The following is a 17,105-nucleotide window of genomic DNA, read 5'->3' on the forward strand; positions in this document are numbered from 1 at the left end:
CTCGTCTTGCCCCAGAATTCGGCGAACCAGCGCGGCGGTAGAACGCCTGGCGAGCTGGCACCCGCTGGATCCAGGCAGGGGAGGAGAAGAAGCGGAGGGCGTCTCAGGGGCGGAGTGCCGATGCAAGTGCGTCATTCGTTCCTCAGCAGCTCGCAGGGCCTTGGCGCGGTTGATAACGACCCGCAGACGTCCGTCAGCGGCCGCGTCCTCGGTCATCGACAGCGAGAGATGAAACAGCCACTGCTTGAGGCTGTGCGGTAAAAGGCAACTGAGTACACCCATCGAAGCAGCACAAGACAGAAACATGGCGCGCATCAACGAAAAAAGTACATGGACCACACCGAGTAGCGGAAAAGAGTGGTCACGCATGCCGCACTCTCATGGTTGCCCCAACAACCGATCAACAAATCGTTTGGGTGTTTTTCTCTGGTGCCGTGTTTCTGTGCCTGGCGCGGCCGCTTTGACTTCTCTTCTCTCTCGTTTCCCCCCCTATACGTGCCTTAGAACGAGAGTCATATTTCGGCTTCTCAGTGTATACACCGCTTTGTCTCGTTTGAGAGGCCGCACCGCGTTTTCAATCTCATCTTCTCGCGTTCTGTGTCACGAGTGAACTTCTCGGCCTTGCAGGCACGTCTTTGCGCCTGATAGAGACGATGGACATCGGTGGCGAGTACAACTTCCATGCAAACATGATTACAGTGGTACTCAAATACAACACTTTTAGCTGTCTTAAGCAGTCCGGCGCTCTGAGTTGCGTGCCGGCAGACGGCTGTGCCCGCAAGATCGACGGACGCGCACGACACGCCTGACGCAGGCGCTTGTGGCCTTCGTCGTCTGCCCCTTATGAAACGTGAATGCGCTGCGCCTTCAATCTCCTGTCGCATCATGCGTACAATGGGATTTTGAGACTCTGCACCTTGGGGGTTTCTTTGCGTTTAGAGCGTTTTCTCTTCTAGATTCACCTCGACGCACGCACCGGAAGTTCGCCAGGAGCGTGCCGAATGCGGACGACCAGGGAGCGAAGACGGCGACACAGTGAAGAATGGAGAGCAGGAACTGGATCCAAGAGCGACAGAACTGTAGCGCAGGCTCCAACATGATTTGATCGAGGCGACATGCCTCGCGGCCTCCACGGCTGAGTCGGCGCCCGTGGTGCCCAAGATCCGGCCGCACCCTCTGCAACGCGCGTGAGGGAATCGAATGAAGTGGATCCACCCACGCCCCCCACCCGGCTTCCTCGGCATCCCCGTTCCGCGCTGCTTGGCTTTCTCTCTCCTCTTGGCGCAGGTTCACTCCCACGTGCGCATGCGCTGCCGCTTCCTCCTCGCTGGCACCTCGCCGCGCCTTCTCGCCAGCCCGCAGGAGCTCGTGGAGGACACTGGCGTGAATCTGAATGACTCGCAGAGGAAACGCTTGCCGGAAGAGCTGGACTCTGTCCAGGTCGCCCGCATCAGACTGCCGTGTTGAGGAGGAAGACGAGGAAGACGAAAGAGAGAAGAAGGAGGCGGCTTCAGCGAACCTGCCAGCTGCCGTCGAGCTCCGCGAGGCGGGGGAAGACGCCGACGAAGGCGACAGGGCGTGCGCAGGGGACGCCTGCTGGCTGGAGGAGTCTGCGTCGATCAGCTGACTGTTGACGCACAGAATGAGGCTGGCCCAAATGCGCTCGTTGAGGATCCACGAGGCGCTCGGGAACGCCAGCCGCCACTCGAAGCCGTCTGGAGTGGGAGACAGCGACGAAGAGGAAGCTGAACAGAGGCAGGTACCGGGACCCTCCTGACTCGCGCCTCGGCCCACCCGACACTCGGCGACGCCCGCAGAAGCCTTCCGCGACTCTGCATTGGACTTCGTTTCTTGCCCCTTGCCTCTCCCCTCCCCAGGCGAAGTCTCTCGTCTTCGTCGTGTGACTGTGTGCGGCGCGTGGGCGCCAGCCTCTTTCTGAAGCGCTTCCCCCGTCGGCTGGCCGTGCGCGGCGGAGGCCCTTTCCCACACCGCCAAGAGCGGGTCGACGCCCACAGGCACCCGGAGGCTCTCCCAGAGCGTCCAGTCCCTTTCGTCTCGCCACGAGTTCCGGAAGGGGTCGCGGGACCGGCAGCCGCCTTCCCCCCGCAGTCCCGCGAGGTCTGCAAGCAAGCGGAGGCCCTCCGCCGGTCTCTGTTCTCTCCCGACGGCGGTAGGGGATCGAGGCCCCAGGCGTCTGGCGACAATCCCCATAGCCCCGGCTTCTAGGTCCCGTTCGGCGGCTAGATCGCGCTCATCGCCCTCTCCGTCAAGCGACCTCATAGCCTGGCGCCGCTGCATTCGGTATCTGCAGAGCTGACGCCAGCCCTCGTTAATCCGCATGAGACTGAGTTCTCGCGCACAAGCAGCTCTGTTATCACCCGCCGCCCTCCGCCCGGCTTCGAGGCTGCCGCCGCGCCGCCTCTCCGCGTCCCCATGGAGCCCTCGACTCTGAACGCCCTCGTCACCTTCTCCCTGCCGGTCCACGCTGTCGCCCGCAGGAGGTGTGACGCGCATGTCGCCGCGGGAACTTCGTTCGCTCCCGAGCGCGGCTGCTTCAGCTCGTGGCCGCCAGCCCTCGACGCCTCTCTGTCCGATTTCGCCTTGGGAAGAAGGAGCGAGTTCACGCGAGGCTGCAGGGAGCGGAGAACGCGAAGACGGTAGCGGAGGCAAAGCCGAAGTTCGACGCCTGGGCGGGGCAAAGGAGGCTGAAGAGGGCAGCGCGAACGCAGGCGCATATGAAGCGACCGACGCAGCACGTGAAGCGCCAAGCTGAGGCGATTTTGGACGAGGAGGAACGCTTGCTGAACACAGCTGCGAATGTGTAGACGCGCTGGATGTGTCTGTGGCAGCGGCAGTATCAGAGGGACCTGAAACGGCGGGAGCAAGCGAGCCCGTGTGTTGCCGCGGTCTTTGCCAACTTCTTGCGTCCCCGCTTTCTTCATCTCTGTTTCTCGCCGAAAGATTTGTATCCTGCGAAGGAGACACATGAAATACCCGGTGGCGCTCAGCGAGAGTCGATTGCCTCAGGGACTCCTCTCCGTTTCCTTGCTGCGAGAGCTCACTCGCGCCGACTGTCGTCGGGGTGCAGTCGCTGTGTCGCTTGTGTCGCTCAAGTTGGCCCTGAATGGTCGCGTATTCGTTGTTGAAGCGCATGTCGGTTTGATTTACCATTCGCCTGATTTCGTCGCGCCGCAATTCTCGAAAGTAAACGCGGAAGTCGGCGATGCAGCCCTTCATTCCAATGCCGCGGCTTTTGCGGCCTACTAGCCCGAGTGAATCAGTCTCCTCGATGACGTCGTCCTCGAAAAGCGATCCATGGAATGGTCCGCTGCGTAGATGCTGTAACATCCACCTTGGAGGTGGCATATGCCTTCGTCTTCGTGTTGGCGATTCGCTGTTTCCTCCACCGGGCTCGCGTCCTCTCCTTGAGGCGGGTGTCTCCGTGTCCGCTCCCGGCCTCGCGCAGTCGTCGCTGCTTTCTTCGGCTTTCGCTGCCGCATCGGCTGCAGCCGCGCCCAAGCGATTTCTCTCTTCCTCGTCTTCTTGCTCTTCGGCCTCGAGCAGCCCCTCGGCGGTGCGGATGCCGGAGAGGGGAGGAAGCCAGAAGGGCAGCGGGCCGTAGCAGAGGGAGCAGCGACCGGTGATGTCGCGCTTGGCGACTTCTTTTCCGTCGAGGAGGAGGCGAACTGGCGTGGGCGGGAGGCCGACGGTGATGGCGATATGAGTCCAGTGCCGCACTTTCAGGGGTGTTTTCGAGGAGAGCGATAGGCGAAGCGTCTCGTAGTCCGTGTACGTCGTGGTCTGGTGTGGAATGCGCAGCTCAGCAACGACCAGGTTGGAGGGCGAGAGGAAGACGCGAACGCTCTCCGCAGTCGACAGGGGATAGCCCCGCAGCCACACCAGGCGCCAGGAACGCGGCGGCGTTGACTCAGGCTCGAAGGACGGCCCCGGGAGTGGTGTAAAATGTGGGAGGGTGGGCTCGTGGAGGGGGGCGACAGGCAGCCTGGCGACAGAGCCGGGCTCGGCCCCGGTGGCGGAGACGCAAGCGGGGGAGACGAGGGTCGAGCCTGAGAGTCCTCCGACGCGGAAGACTCGGAAGATATTGCATGCGCAGCAGCAGACGCGGACGCGACAGCGCGCCCTGCGGACGAACTTCCAGATCCGAGCGTGGCTGCTGGCGCCTCGTCGCCAGAGAAACCGGAAGGCGTCAGTAGGGATGCTGACCCAGTTGCCTGAGACGATCGTAAGAGAGAGTGGGAAAAAGAGGCAGGAGCGAGTGAAGGGGCGTGCGGCGGAAGCGCCGGCGACAGCGCCGATGCGGACGGCAAGGAGGCAGACACGTGAGCCGCCTCGGCGGGTGACCAGGAACTCGCTGAACGGTCATCCGACCTCGCTCCGCCCCTGCATAAAGGTGGCGACGGCCGCGTAGATGACTGCCGCAACTCAAGCTCCGCTTCCCTTCCAAAAGCCTCTCCCCAAACTAGCCGTTCCGGCTCAGTCCCCCGCCGGTCGATGCCAGTATCGGGCCCGCTCTGCGGATGCGAGAAGCGACCGTCTTCCTGAGAGCGTCCGTCGAGGCGTCCGCTGCTGGCGCCTGCGTTCGGGCGCCAGGCACGCCCCACGGCCGGCGCAGAGAGCGACGAAGACGTGGAGGGACGAAAGGCCGGAGACGCCGCAGAGAGCGGAGACACAGGCACGCGCGCCGTCGACGAGGAGACCGAAGAGAGGGCTTCTGTGGCGGATGCGTTCGCAGGGAGAGAAGCAGGCGGCGAGTCCCCCGCGAGACTCTCCTGTCCAGCGGGTACGGGGCGCCCCCTCGTCCCTCCCTCGTCCCAGTCGTAGCCTTCTGAACTCGAAGCTGAGCTGCGGTGCAGAAGAGTGCGAGAGGACGACGAGGCTGAGGCTGACGAAGCAGCGCAAAACGGCTCTGGAGCCGCGGGCGATGCCTTCTGACGCGACCCCTCCGTGTGAGAGTCGCCCGCGTCGCGAGACTTCACCGGCTCTTCTTCACGAACCTCGTCATCTTCTTCGCCGTCGTCGTAGATCCAGAAGGAGATCGAGCAGGGCGCCCGCACGTCCAGAGAGGCCGACACACACGCCGGCACAGTCAGCGGTGGCAACGGGGAACGGACCGGCGCAGCGGCCCAGGTGGACGAGCCTCCAGAAGGCCGCGACGCCGCCAGACGCGTCGCAGCCTCCGCCAACACTTGACGCAAGGTCCCGGCGCTCTGACGTGACCTCCGGTCGGGCGCGGGCTCGCCGCGCGACGCTGGCGGATCTTGGCGGGTGCTGTGGACTGCCCCCAGCCGGCTGCCGGCTGAGTCGAAAGGGCCGCGGGCCTCGTGGCCGCGCAGCCTCTGCGGAGGGTCGCGCCCTCTCGTGGGGACAGGAGACGCCGCCAATGACTCCGGCGCCCGTGGAGCCTGCGACGCACGGGTCTGGGGGCCTGACGCGTCACCCGACGGCACGGGCCAAGTCCTGGATGCGCTGCTGCCCCGCAGGTCCTCGAGACCCCAACTGCGCCGGCGTCTCGCTCCGGCCTCTTCGAGCGGCGTCTGCGTCAACGACCTGACCGCAGGAACCGCTCCAGAGGCGGCCGCTGACGAAGACGAACCAGTAGAGGAAGGAGACGCTGGGGACGGGGAAAACGCCCATGAAGAGGCAAAGGTGTCAGGCTCGTCGGTGCCCGCGGCGCTCCCGATCAGGCGACCTGCGGCGGCTTCAGCTCTCCCGCCGCACGTAGTCTGTGCGCCGCTGGGGCCCTCAAGCACAAGCTCCGGACGACGCGACTCGTGACTGGAAAGAGACAAACGGGCAGGGCAGAGTTCAACGAGCCCCGGGAACACAGGCCAGTAGTGGTCGCGAACCGCAGCCTCTACGATGCTTCGAAGAAGCATTTCTCGGATGCCGCGCAGGCTCCGGTGCGGCAACGCAGGGACGCTACTCGGAGGAGCTGGCGACGAACAAGGAGCAGTGAAGGGGGATGAAGCAGCTTCACTGGAAGCCGACAGGTCAGCGAGAGGCACCGAGCCGGACTCCTGCAAGGATGCAGCGGCAACAGCTGGTTTGCCCCTTTCTTCCGCTGTTTCGTCTGCAGAGAGCTCACCTCTGGGGGGACGGTGTTCTGCCGGGCATCCCTCACTCCCCGGGGACTGACCGCAATTGTGCAGAAGGTCAGCAAACCCACCAAAAACTGACGGGTGTAGAGGAAGGAAGGAAAGAAAGTCGAAGACTTGTTCGATGACGTCAGCGGCGACTAGCGTTGGATCACCTTCGATATTCTGGCCTGCTTTCGCAGCGTCGCTACGATAGGCCTCAGACTGGCCTCGTTCATCCCTACTTCCTCGTTCGATTTCCTCTCCTTCCAGATTCGGGTCCATGTTCTCTCTTGGCCTGCGACGGCCTGCCTCTACAGCCTTCGCAGTTGAGACCTCGCTTTGCCGAGTTGGCTCGTGTGCGCCGCATGCTGATAGGGTTGTGCCACGCCCACTGCCTTTCAGTGTGACTTCCGTCGCCTTATTCGCGTCTTCAAAGGTTTCTGCCCCCAATGGCGTGCTCAACTCCGGCCGCGGTTTGGCGCCCTCCCGCGCATGCGCATGCGCATCTGGGCTCTGACTCGAATGCGCATCTCTGTCGCCGCTTGAGTGGGCTCCTGCGGCTCCCTCAAGTGGCGATTGCCTCCTGAGCGTTGTTCTTCGCTTTCTCTCTTGCGCCTCGCGCTCCTTTATCATCTTCGTCTTCTCGCCTACTGCAGCGAGGCGCGCGAGTGAGAACAGACTCATCACGTCCCATACAAGAAAGACTCGCGACAACCAGAAGGGCGGAAACGCGGTCAAGAAAACAAGGGTTGCAGGCGGAAAGTCAGCGAACTCCCAGCCGAGCTCTTCTCCCGTGCACGAGCGGACAACCCGGTACGCAATACTCAGCCTGCCGCCGGCGAGAGCCGAGCACGGAGGCGAGCACAGAGCGGAACCCCGAGAAGCCTTCGGAGAGTGATGCGGCGCAGGCGCGAGCGACGCGGCGTGTTGGACGGCTGCGTCCGGTGATTCGCTAAGCGCTGACTTCAGTGCCTCCCACGACGAGTGCATGCACTGTGCTCCCTCTCCGTCCGTGGATGAATCTCCGCCGCTCGTCTCTAGCCTCGCTTCGCTTCGCCCCAGGTGGCCGCGCTGCGATCCTCCGCCCCCCTCTCTGGCTCTCCCGTCCACCGCTCGAGAGCGCCGCGCCCACGCGAGGTGCCGCTCGCGGGCTCTAAACCCTCGCCTGAGCAGAGCAGGCCAGAGCGACCGGTCCGCGGGCAGGTGGAGACACACATTGCCCGCCAGGAAGGCGAGCCCTTGGACGGCGGATGTGACATCCACGCGGCCAAGGAACGCGCGCTCGACGCACAGTTCCAGACGGCACAGATTCACGAGAAAAGGCAGCGAGACCGGAACCTCGTGCTGAGGGTAGCGCGCGGAGGCGTCGTTGTAGCGGCATTCGCTGCTGAAGCCGCCGTCCGGGACGCAGCTCGAACAGGTCGAACCCTCCTCACGCGGCCCGAGAAGCGCAGGCGCGGCTCGAGGTGAGCCGGAAAGAGTTAAAAGGAAATCCGACGCTTGAGCAGCGGACGGATCAGTTGCAACGGGAGGGAGGAGAGAGAGTGACGGCGCAGGACGGCCTTCAGGATGCAGCGGAGAATGCGTGGACACAGAGACGTGAGCGGATGAGGAGCGCGATAAGGCGCTCGTGGACCATTCATCTGGTAGGCGGTCATCCGGAGGACTCCAGCGGGGCATGCCAACTGCCGGAGGGAAGCACGGGTCTCCAGCGAAAACCAGGGGCTTCAGGAATGACTGTAACGACGGGCAGGACGAAGGCGCGGCAGAGTCCGACGCGGCAGAGCCCGACGCGGCAGAGCTCTCCTGGGTTGCAGGCGGCAGCGCTGAACCGCCAGATGCGGTAAGCGGCGTAACGCACTTAGGCAAACAGAACGGAGAAAGAAGCACCGAAGAATAAGCAGCGCAGATTCGGGAAGAAGAGCTCCGCACCTGCTCGGGGCACAGGGGCAGAGACAGCGAAGTCGCCAACGACACGAGAGAGGGAGGGAGCGCGAGGAAGGCAGAGTAGGCAGACGGGTTTGAAGGAGCGTTATCTGCGTTTTCGGGAACTTCCGAGGAACGAAGGAGGGAGAGCCAACTAGAAACCACACGCCTGTGAGTTTGCACCACCGCGGAATGGCAGGGCTCGGCGCGGAAACGGCCCAAGTGGTCAAAAGAATAAACGGGTGGAAACAAGACTGAGGAAGCCCCCTCTGAAGCTGCGCTTGAGCCCGACGGCGGGGTCGCGGAGCGCCCGGAGATGCCCAGTCTGGTGGCGCCTCGTGTGCTGCAGCTCGCACGTCGGCGGCAACTTTCGACGGCTTCCACAGCTGTGCCGACGCCGCCCACAGTATCCGCGGCTGTCTCGAAACATCCGCCGGCTGGCCCGGCGTCGAGGGGTGTCAAGCCCCCGGTCTGCCCGAGCGCTTCTGGCGTCTCGCCGGCGCCCCCAATGCTTGAGACGAAACAAAACTCGTGGCTCACACAGAGGAGATCTACGAGCGCACGCAGGGCCTCTCGCTGGCATTCCGCTGGCCAGAGAACCGGACTCGCGCCAGACGCCGCTGAGCCTGAGGGAAACGAAGCTGAGGCGGAAGCCGCGAGCGCGGGGGAGTACGAGGCAGAAGACGACGCAAAAACAGGGAACGCGGACGCGCCCGTAGAGGAGGAAGATTCAGAGACAGACGGCAGAGGCGGCAACCCGAAAGACGAGGACGCGGAACCGCTCCGACGACCCCCCGCCTCAGTTGGACCGCCCCCGCGGCCGGCGGAAGCCAACAAGGACATGCCCGAAATCAGTTTGCTGCTGCTTGCCACACCGCCTGCTGTGCACCACTCGAAAGAGTGAAAGAGGCGGGCGAACAGTTCGCAAGTTTGGAGCCTGATAGCTAGAAGAAGCGCGACAGACAGAGGTGAGAGCAGCGGCGGCGGCGAGCCGCCGCTAGGCGCGACCACGGCACGCGACGAAGCGATCTCGCTTGGGATGGATGACAGGCGTGACTTCAGCTGCGGCGGGCCGCCGTGCGACGATGGCTGTGCATGCGTCAGCCGCGGGTTCTGTGGGCTGGCTTTAGCCTCGGCCGCCCCACTCTCTGGTGGCCGTTTCCTGTCCCCCCTCCCGCTGTCCGCAGATACCGTCTGAGTTTCGCTGCCGGCCGGCGGACACGCAGGCGATGATCGTCTTGCGTCCGGGACCTCGCAGTCTCCTTCTTCGCCGCCGTCTCCCACCGATTTTATGGAACCCTGGTTGGACGCACTGCGTGGTGACGCTTCGTCGGTCTTCTCGTAGCTTTCGCTGGAGCGTCCAAGGCTAGCACAGAACCTTTGAGTCTGCAGTCGAGCGGCCGCACGGTCGATGACGTGCGGAGGGAACTGCGGGGGAAGGGGGGAGTACGGGGACCGATCAGGAGGACAGGGATGTACAATCGTAAGCAGTTCGGCAAACAAAGCTGAGGCGCTTCGTAGGGTCGTCGGAGAAAAGCAGTGACACAGCAGAGACTCCAGCAGCGGAGGCAGCAACTCTGAAAACAAATGGAGACGCACAACCACCCCACTGCGCAGACCAGGCAGAGATATGGTACAAGACTACTGCGCAGACGCCGCGCGGGTCGGAAGCCGTGAAATGACGTCTCCATCAAGTTGCATGAAAGTCGTAGACAGAGGCACTGAGTGCACCGAAGGGTAAGCGGGCACGCTGGGGATGCACATGGAAAGACGAGTCCAGAGCTGCGGCAGTCTGAGAAAGGTGAATCGTAGGGCCGCAGCGCCGGGTTACGTCTGCGGTTGTCTGCACGGTCTGCGACACCAGTCAAGAGGCTGCCACAAAGGGAAGAGGAAGTGATGCCTCGTAGCGACCCAAACCAAAGCGAAGGGTTAAAATTCAAACAGGGGCGAAGCGCCTGGCGGCTGCCACATGAGCACGTCGCACATACCGCACTTTAGAGTGGGATCGGGAGCGGTGGTTGAACTTCGGACGGTCATCGGGTTAGGATTAGCGTGTATTCTACGCGCTTGCTGGCGCTTGCGGCGGGAATGCAACCAATCTCATGCACGCCTAATTAAATACAACCACCCCCGCGGATGCCTCGCCCCAATGAAGAAGGTCTACCTTTCTGTTGCTCTGGAGTAGCTGCCAGCGCCGTGAGGAGACACAGCTCTGCGGCCAGGTGCGGGTTGCGCCTCTGCAGAGCGTGCTCATCCGAGAGCGCGAGGAGAAACGGCAGAAAAACGATCCGGTACCCCCATCGCTGAGGCAGGTCCAGAGCTGTGGACGCGGTCGGCGACGACGCGGCAGACGCGGTGAACCGAATCCAGACTTTAGGCGCGTCGAGCGCCAGAATGCGGCCCGCGAGAGATTTGACACCTACGCACGTGTAAGGAACGCCGCGGCAACCATTTTTTACCACCCTTATGATTCGGCGCGTGTTCACGTCAAAGCAGACCGCGGTGCGCCCACACTACCAGACTAAGACAGAGAATATCGCAGAATCCGCCAGACGGGCGACACACCCCACAGTGGACGCGAGGACAAATCAGTGGGAGGTAGCCACGCCACCGCCCCAACTGTGTGTGGGCTTTGCAATCCGAGCAGGCGAACCGCATGTTGGCACACTAGTTAAAGCAATCAAGACGTTGATCGGCGGTACACACTGTAACTCTGGACGTCATCGATCAACCAGAGTTTCATTGGGCCTGCCGAGAGCTCACTCGCCACCGATCCAATCCGATTCACATTTGGCACACCCAGCCCGCTTGCATGTCACGAGGACTCCCGGCAGCACTTCCAACCGGCTAGCTGTGCACTCATAATTAGAATTCATTGCTGAGCGTTTGAAGATGCAACCTAATTTGGATGCACCCGAATAAGCGGAGGAGGGCGCGCTTCGCCCAGCCTCGGAAGCTAGCTTCTGTTAGGCACCTGCCGGCACTGAACGAAGCCGGAGGAGACACAGAGAAATGCTGCAGCTCACGAAGCAACGACTCCCTGTCGAACAGAGGACGCGCTTCGCACAGTAGAGTGACGCACACTTGTGAGTAACCGACTCGTGCCCCTACCTGGTCGCCGCGCACTGGTGTCATCTGAGCGCCACGAGAATATTTCTCTGTCGAGGTGTTCATCTCGGTAAATGGCCAGCGTGGCGGTGTATCCGGTGTTGTCAGTGTCGCCGATGTCGGATCGCGGGTCAAGAATGGCGATGAGGTTCCTCGATTCCGGCCCCAGAGCCACAGCATGGAGGAGCTCCATCTTCCCGAGTGAGGCGGACACTTGCGCACTGAACAGCCCGGTGCTGCCGAGAGGGTGAGGAGACTCGACAATCGCCACAGGCAGCCGAAACGCGAGCGCCGCGTCGAGGTGGCGTTGCGCCTCCTGGGCGATGCAGGCGAGAAGCGCATCCGCCGAGTCAGGCGCAGTGAGAAAGCGAGCGAGGACCTGCAGAAGGCACAGCAAATGCTGCGCATGGTCCAGCGGGAGGCGCTGCAGCGCCGGAGAAGAAGAAGTGTCCAGCAGAGAGGTAAGAAAAGTGGAGGCGGGTGACGCCAAAGGGGCACAGTGGGGAAGTCGGGGCGACGACGCCGACAGAGCGTCCGCATACTCTGGAATCGCGGCTGAAGACACGTAGCCAAGTGAGGAGAAAAACTCAGGGCTCGAAAAGAAAGGCAGGAACGCCGAGGACGGAGTGGACCTTCCAAGCGGAGGGGCCGGAGCCGCACGCCGGTAAGAGCACGCAACGGGAAGAGAAGACAAGGAAGACGATACGTGGAGACAGGCAGCATCCGCGCAAGTCGCCTCAGTGCCAGAGTAGTCGCCTTTACAAAACGAAGCTCCAGAGCCTTGCGCAGGCTCGCTCGCGTGACGCGGATGCATCTGCCGAGGCCCAGACAAAGCGTCGACAAGCGGGTCGGGTTCGAGGAAGAACGGGGACGATGTGGGCAAGCCGAAAGGAGACACGGCCTTGCGCCACGCGGTCAGCGCTGTGCCGACGAGGGACGCAGTCGACACCGCTCCCGGCGCAGGAGAGACTGGGGGCCCGAGCTCCGAGAAGGACAGTTTAACCAGCGAGATGAACCGGTCCACGGAGTGGAGATCCGCAAGAGAAATCGTCTGCAACTCGGCGCTTTGAAGCATGCGAAGCACCACGTGACGCATCTACGAGCAGCAGAGGCACATGGAGGTACAACGTACCGTCAGATATAGATTCTGTGTGTGTGTGTGTGCTTGAGCGTAGGTACGGGTGTGTAGCGTGTGTGTGTGCCTGTGTGTGTGTGTCATGTCGAGGGGGGGGGGCTACCGGCGGGCTCGACGGCCCTGAGTGCCTGCCAGAGACTGCGCCGACAAACTACACTGTATGGGCGGGAGGCGTGCTCCCAGGTCGGCACGCACACCGACTCCAGGGAGGCCTGCCTCACCTGAAGAATTGCGACGGCTCGTTCAGTTTCGCGCATCAGGGCCAAGAGCTTGTCTAAGAAGTCCGCGCTCCACAGGCTTGTGCCTCGGCAGGCGCGAAGCTGCTGCGGAGTCGCGCAAAGGAGTTCTTCGATATCGTCTTCTCCCCAGGAGATCTGCGGCGAGAAGATGGGGCGGCAGCACACCGCGAGCGGCACGCGAACGAGACGGCGGTACGGGAGAGGTTGGACGTCGCGGTCCCACATTTCGAGGACGACTGTAAGGACACCTGCAACCGGCGGCCTCCTGTCGCGGCGGCGGCGGCGCTTGCCCCCCTCTTCTGGCACCTTAGCGCTTTCCTCCGCCTTCCTCCTCTCCGCCTTAATGGCCATTTGCTGCTCCAGCGCCATCAGCTGGCAGGGGGGCAGGTAACGCAGTCGGTGCGCGCCGCCGTAGCCACCTTCTGAAGAGAGACCCGACGCCGCTACGGCGCTAGCGGGCGAGAACAGAGCAGGCGACGATGGATCCGGCGGCGGATGCTTGAAACCGCCCATTGTCTGGCCTGCCATAGACGAAGAGGAGGAACTGGATAAGGTATCCGACGCTCCAGGAGAGCCAGTCGGCGGCGTGTCAGGCCGGCGGCCGCATGGTACATCAACCTGCATGGCGACGCCTTCCGCGCCCGTGTCGCTCACTTCGTCGCTCTTCTCCGATTCAGCGTGCTGCGCCTCCAGCTGCTCAGGCATCTGCACCTCAACCCACTCTATCTCCCACACGGTACCGCATCTCCCGGCGAGTGTGTTCAGGCAGTCTGGAGCCATCACATTCTCGATGAGAGTTATATGCGCTGAATAGTGCATGTCGTTGTCTTCACACAGCAGTCGAGACTCCCAAGCGTTGAGGGCGTCGTCCGCCACGTCCGAGGCTCCAGCGGATGTCCTGTGCTCGGCTGATCGGCCGTGCGCCGTCGCGTCCCCCTTGAAGACTTGCGCGTGCCCGGGGACCGCCGCCGCGTCAGCGTCCTCTCCCGCGTCTTCACGGACCACTGCAGCGAACTCGCAGACAACGCTGGAGGCATCAGGATGAATCTGCAGCAGCATGCCTACGTGCACCTCCTCGGCGGCAACAGGGATGACGCATCGGCCTGTGTCGTTTCTTGGCCTTGCCCCGAAGCCTGGAAAGGTGGAGGACGACGCGGACGCAGCGGCGGATCCCTCGCCTCCCCAGCTCGCCACGGCGGCAGCCGCAGAGCTTAGAAAGCCTCGAGAGGACGCCGAGAGAGACGCCTGGTTGGCGCTTGGCTCGGTAGGCCCTTGCCGCTGGAGGCCTGTGTAGGACCCGGGGGGCAGAAGAACGCCAGGGATGTGTACTCCCGACGGGGCCTGGGCGGGTCCGCCTGGGCCGCCCCAATGGAGACCCCCTCGCCCCCGTCCATATGCCCGCGTCAGAATGTCATCAAACCAGAAAGCGTTCACAGACAGGGCTCGAGAGCCTTCGTCCGCCAGGCTTTCTTGCGACAACGTGAACCCCGGAGGCATCCACGCGCCAGGCGGAGACGACGGCGACAGAGACGAAGCAGGTCGTTGAGGAGTCGACCCCTCAGGGGGTCGGGCTGGCACGAAAGTGAGAAGGCCGTAGTTCGTTTCCTGCTGCGAGGGCCGGACGTACAGAGATGACGCGGAGCATATGCAAGAGAGGCTGCGAAGATACTCGAACGGCTGGTTCCGAGACAGCGCTGCAAGCTCTGTCAGGCCGCTGGCAAGGGCGGGGTTCGTCTGGGACAGCCCTGCAGTCCTGCCGCTCTTCTTCAATGATATGCCATTCTGTGTCTCGTTTTCGAGGCGCAGGCGTGGGGAGCCTTCCTCTAGTGAACCACCGCTTCCCCCCCGGGAGCCCTGGCCTCCGTTCCCTCTACCAGCTTCGCCGCAGTCACCTCGACTGTGGCCTTCCTTCTCTGCAGCACCGGTAGGCTGGCGCCGGCTAGCGGTGGCAAACTCTCCACGCCCATCGCCCCCCATATCCATGCCCTCTGAATCCACTTCTTCTGCCTCAGCCCCTTCCTCGCCGTCACCGCTTTCTCGGCGGCGTTGCCCCCTCCTTGTCTGTTGCTGCGCGCTATCCTCCCCTTCGCTGAAGCCCCCAGAGGCCCCGCCTGCAAACGTCCTCTCACCGGTCTCTCCCTGTGCCCACAGAGTCTCCTCTCCCTGCATTGAACTCCCATCTGCGACTTGTCGCTGAAGCTCCTCTGCTTCAACCTCTCGGAGAAACTGTTCCTGAAGCGTCTCGAGCTCGTCCAAGCCGTGCTCAAGCAGCCACTCTGCTGCCGCTTGCAGATCGTCGTGTGTCGTCTCCAGCGCCCTCACACAAAGCGACAGCGGGAACACACTGCCCCCCATGACCTCGTGTAGATCCTCCGCCACACTGCGGCGCTGCAGCTCGTCCTCGCGGAGCAGAATCGGCGCGGAGGAGGGCGCAGCAGCAGAGAAACCTGACGACCCACGGGCGCCAGTGCCCGCGACTGCCGAGATTCGAGGCGCGGTCGAGGACGGGGGACGTGGAGCTCCAGCTCTACCGTCTCTCGAGGTTGCCAGGGGCACAGCTGACTGCTGATCAGCGGCAAAAACCGTTGGACGCCTTTCTCCACCCACAGCGGATATTTGGTTGGATGAACCGCCTTCGGCGTCGCCCGCGAAAGCCCCGTCGGCAGCGGCGCCTCGTGGTGCCTGCCCGCAATCGGGGCGCTCGGCCTCTCCGACGTATTCAGAGCGCCTAGCCTGCGATAAATGGGATGCTCCTGGAGTTTCGATGATGTCCTCGCTAGTACGCGAAATTGCAAGCGACCCTTCTGGAAGCTGCTGGGAGTCCTCAGCGTCTAGGCTAGCCTCGAATGGAAAGACAAAAGGACGATCTCCGAAGTTAGCTCGCAAGCGGCACGCCGAGCAGCCAAAGGCCCACACGACCGGCCTATAGCGGCCTCTCACGCCTTGAAATGCCACCGCGCTACCTGAGCTAGAAAGCGTTTTCAAATACGATGATATCGAGGCACTGCCGGTAGTTCTCAGCTCTACCGCGCGAGGCGAAGAGGAGGAAGTCCCACGACGCATCATCGATGCGGAGGCGGGCATGAACCCAGATTCTTGGTAAAACACCTCATCGGCGGGTTGTCTTTCGGCAGACGCAAGGGGTGAGACGACGCGTGGCGTCTCTGGCAAAGCGGATGAAGGAGCGGGCACATCTCGGGGCTCAAGTCGAGGCGACCAGGAGCCAAGGGAAACACACCATGTACCTTGCTGCGCGGCCTCCTCTGTTGAATGGCCAGCGGGGGCCGCCGACGGAGCCTCGGGGCCGGACCCAGAATCGGCAGGCCTCGAAGCGTCAGCGGGGACGTCGCTTCGGCGTGGAGTGGAAATGCTATCCTGAGCGGCCGGTGCTGCGCCCTCGGCGGTCGGACATCTCGGATCCTCCTCGCAGCGGGAGGGAGCTGTCTGGGACGCGGGCAGCTGCAGCACGCCACGCGGCGGAAGCGGAAAGACTTTGAGTGGCGTGCCGTTCTTGATCAGGGATACCGACAACCGCTTGAGGTCCCAGTACACGCCGACGGTATCACCTGCTCTGAAGGGGGCGGAAAAACCGACTGGCTCTTCCTTGCCAGTCGCTGAGTGGAGCAGCGCCCCGCAGCAACAGTAGGCGAAGCTGCCGTGACACCCAGCTCGGCCTTTCAGTTCAACGCCCTCTCGGAAGAGGCCAATAGCCATTCCAGAGCATCCCGAAGCAGAGGGCGGCTCCACCCCGGGCCCCTTTCCGGCTTGTGTCTCCCCTTGGGCGGTGCCCTTCTGTGGCGTGCCCGCAGGTTGCAGGAGCGGCGGGCGAAGCAGGCATCCGGGCAGCGGAACGGCGCAAGAGCCGCGAGCGCCAGGCAACCATCCTTCGGCGGACGCCGTTTCTGTGGAAGCGCTCGCGAGATTCAGGACGTGCGGCGACGGGTGGAGTGCGATCAACGACTCGATGGAGACCTCGAAGTAGTATGCTGGCAAGGAACTGGGAATCGCGCTGTTGGCATGAGCGATTGATACATCATCGGCGTGCGCACAGCCGCGAAAAGAAGGCGGCAGTCCCCACCGGGGTTGTTTCGTTTCGTCCCAAGCCGCTCGGTCCTGCCGGTGTGCTGTCTCAAACACGAGACGATTCGGGAGACTGACGTCTGCGGCTGAGCCAGTCGAGGTCCGCGACATGGGAAGCCAAAGGGCGACCGAGTCTTCAGCCCAGCAAGGACCAACGGACTCCACAGTTCCGGTCATCATGCGCGTGGCTCCCTCATCCTCCAGCGCGGATCTGCGCCGCGAGGCCGTAGTTGAGACTTTCGCTCTACCAGTGCAAGGCGCGGAGCGGTGCAGCATGCCCTCCTCCATAGCCAGAAGTTCCGCCGTGTCGTGTTGCGGCCTCGTGTCATACGAGCTCAAGCTCATCTCTGTTGCCTCTGTCGCTTCCCTAAAGCCGTCGGGGTCGTCGGCGCTCGGGGCCGGAACGGACTCCACGTGATTCATTGGTGCTGAGGGTAATGAGCACACAATGGTGACGAACAACTGGTGGTTGCTGGTGCAAAACGCATGCTACCGCCGACGGGTCTTACACACAGGCAC

General features: G+C 63.0%; 1 protein-coding gene across 1 annotated transcript in view; it reads right to left on the reverse strand.

Moving 5' to 3' along the window:
- Nucleotides 1-17,105, reverse strand: part of BESB_053610 (uncharacterized protein) — a gene marked incomplete at both ends in the record, with an annotated part of 37,340 nt that overhangs the window by 4,304 nt on the left and 15,931 nt on the right. The window contains 6 exons of the mRNA XM_029363796.1: nt 45-268; nt 977-4,067; nt 4,154-9,601; nt 10,189-10,443; nt 11,136-12,228; nt 12,489-17,014. Coding sequence (XP_029219719.1) covers nt 45-268; nt 977-4,067; nt 4,154-9,601; nt 10,189-10,443; nt 11,136-12,228; nt 12,489-17,014 — 14,637 coding nt within the window. The remainder of the gene's footprint in view (nt 1-44; nt 269-976; nt 4,068-4,153; nt 9,602-10,188; nt 10,444-11,135; nt 12,229-12,488; nt 17,015-17,105) is intronic.

This window comes from Besnoitia besnoiti, chromosome IV (assembly GCF_002563875.1).
Source record: "Besnoitia besnoiti strain Bb-Ger1 chromosome IV, whole genome shotgun sequence".
Lineage (NCBI taxonomy): Eukaryota > Apicomplexa > Conoidasida > Eucoccidiorida > Sarcocystidae > Besnoitia > Besnoitia besnoiti.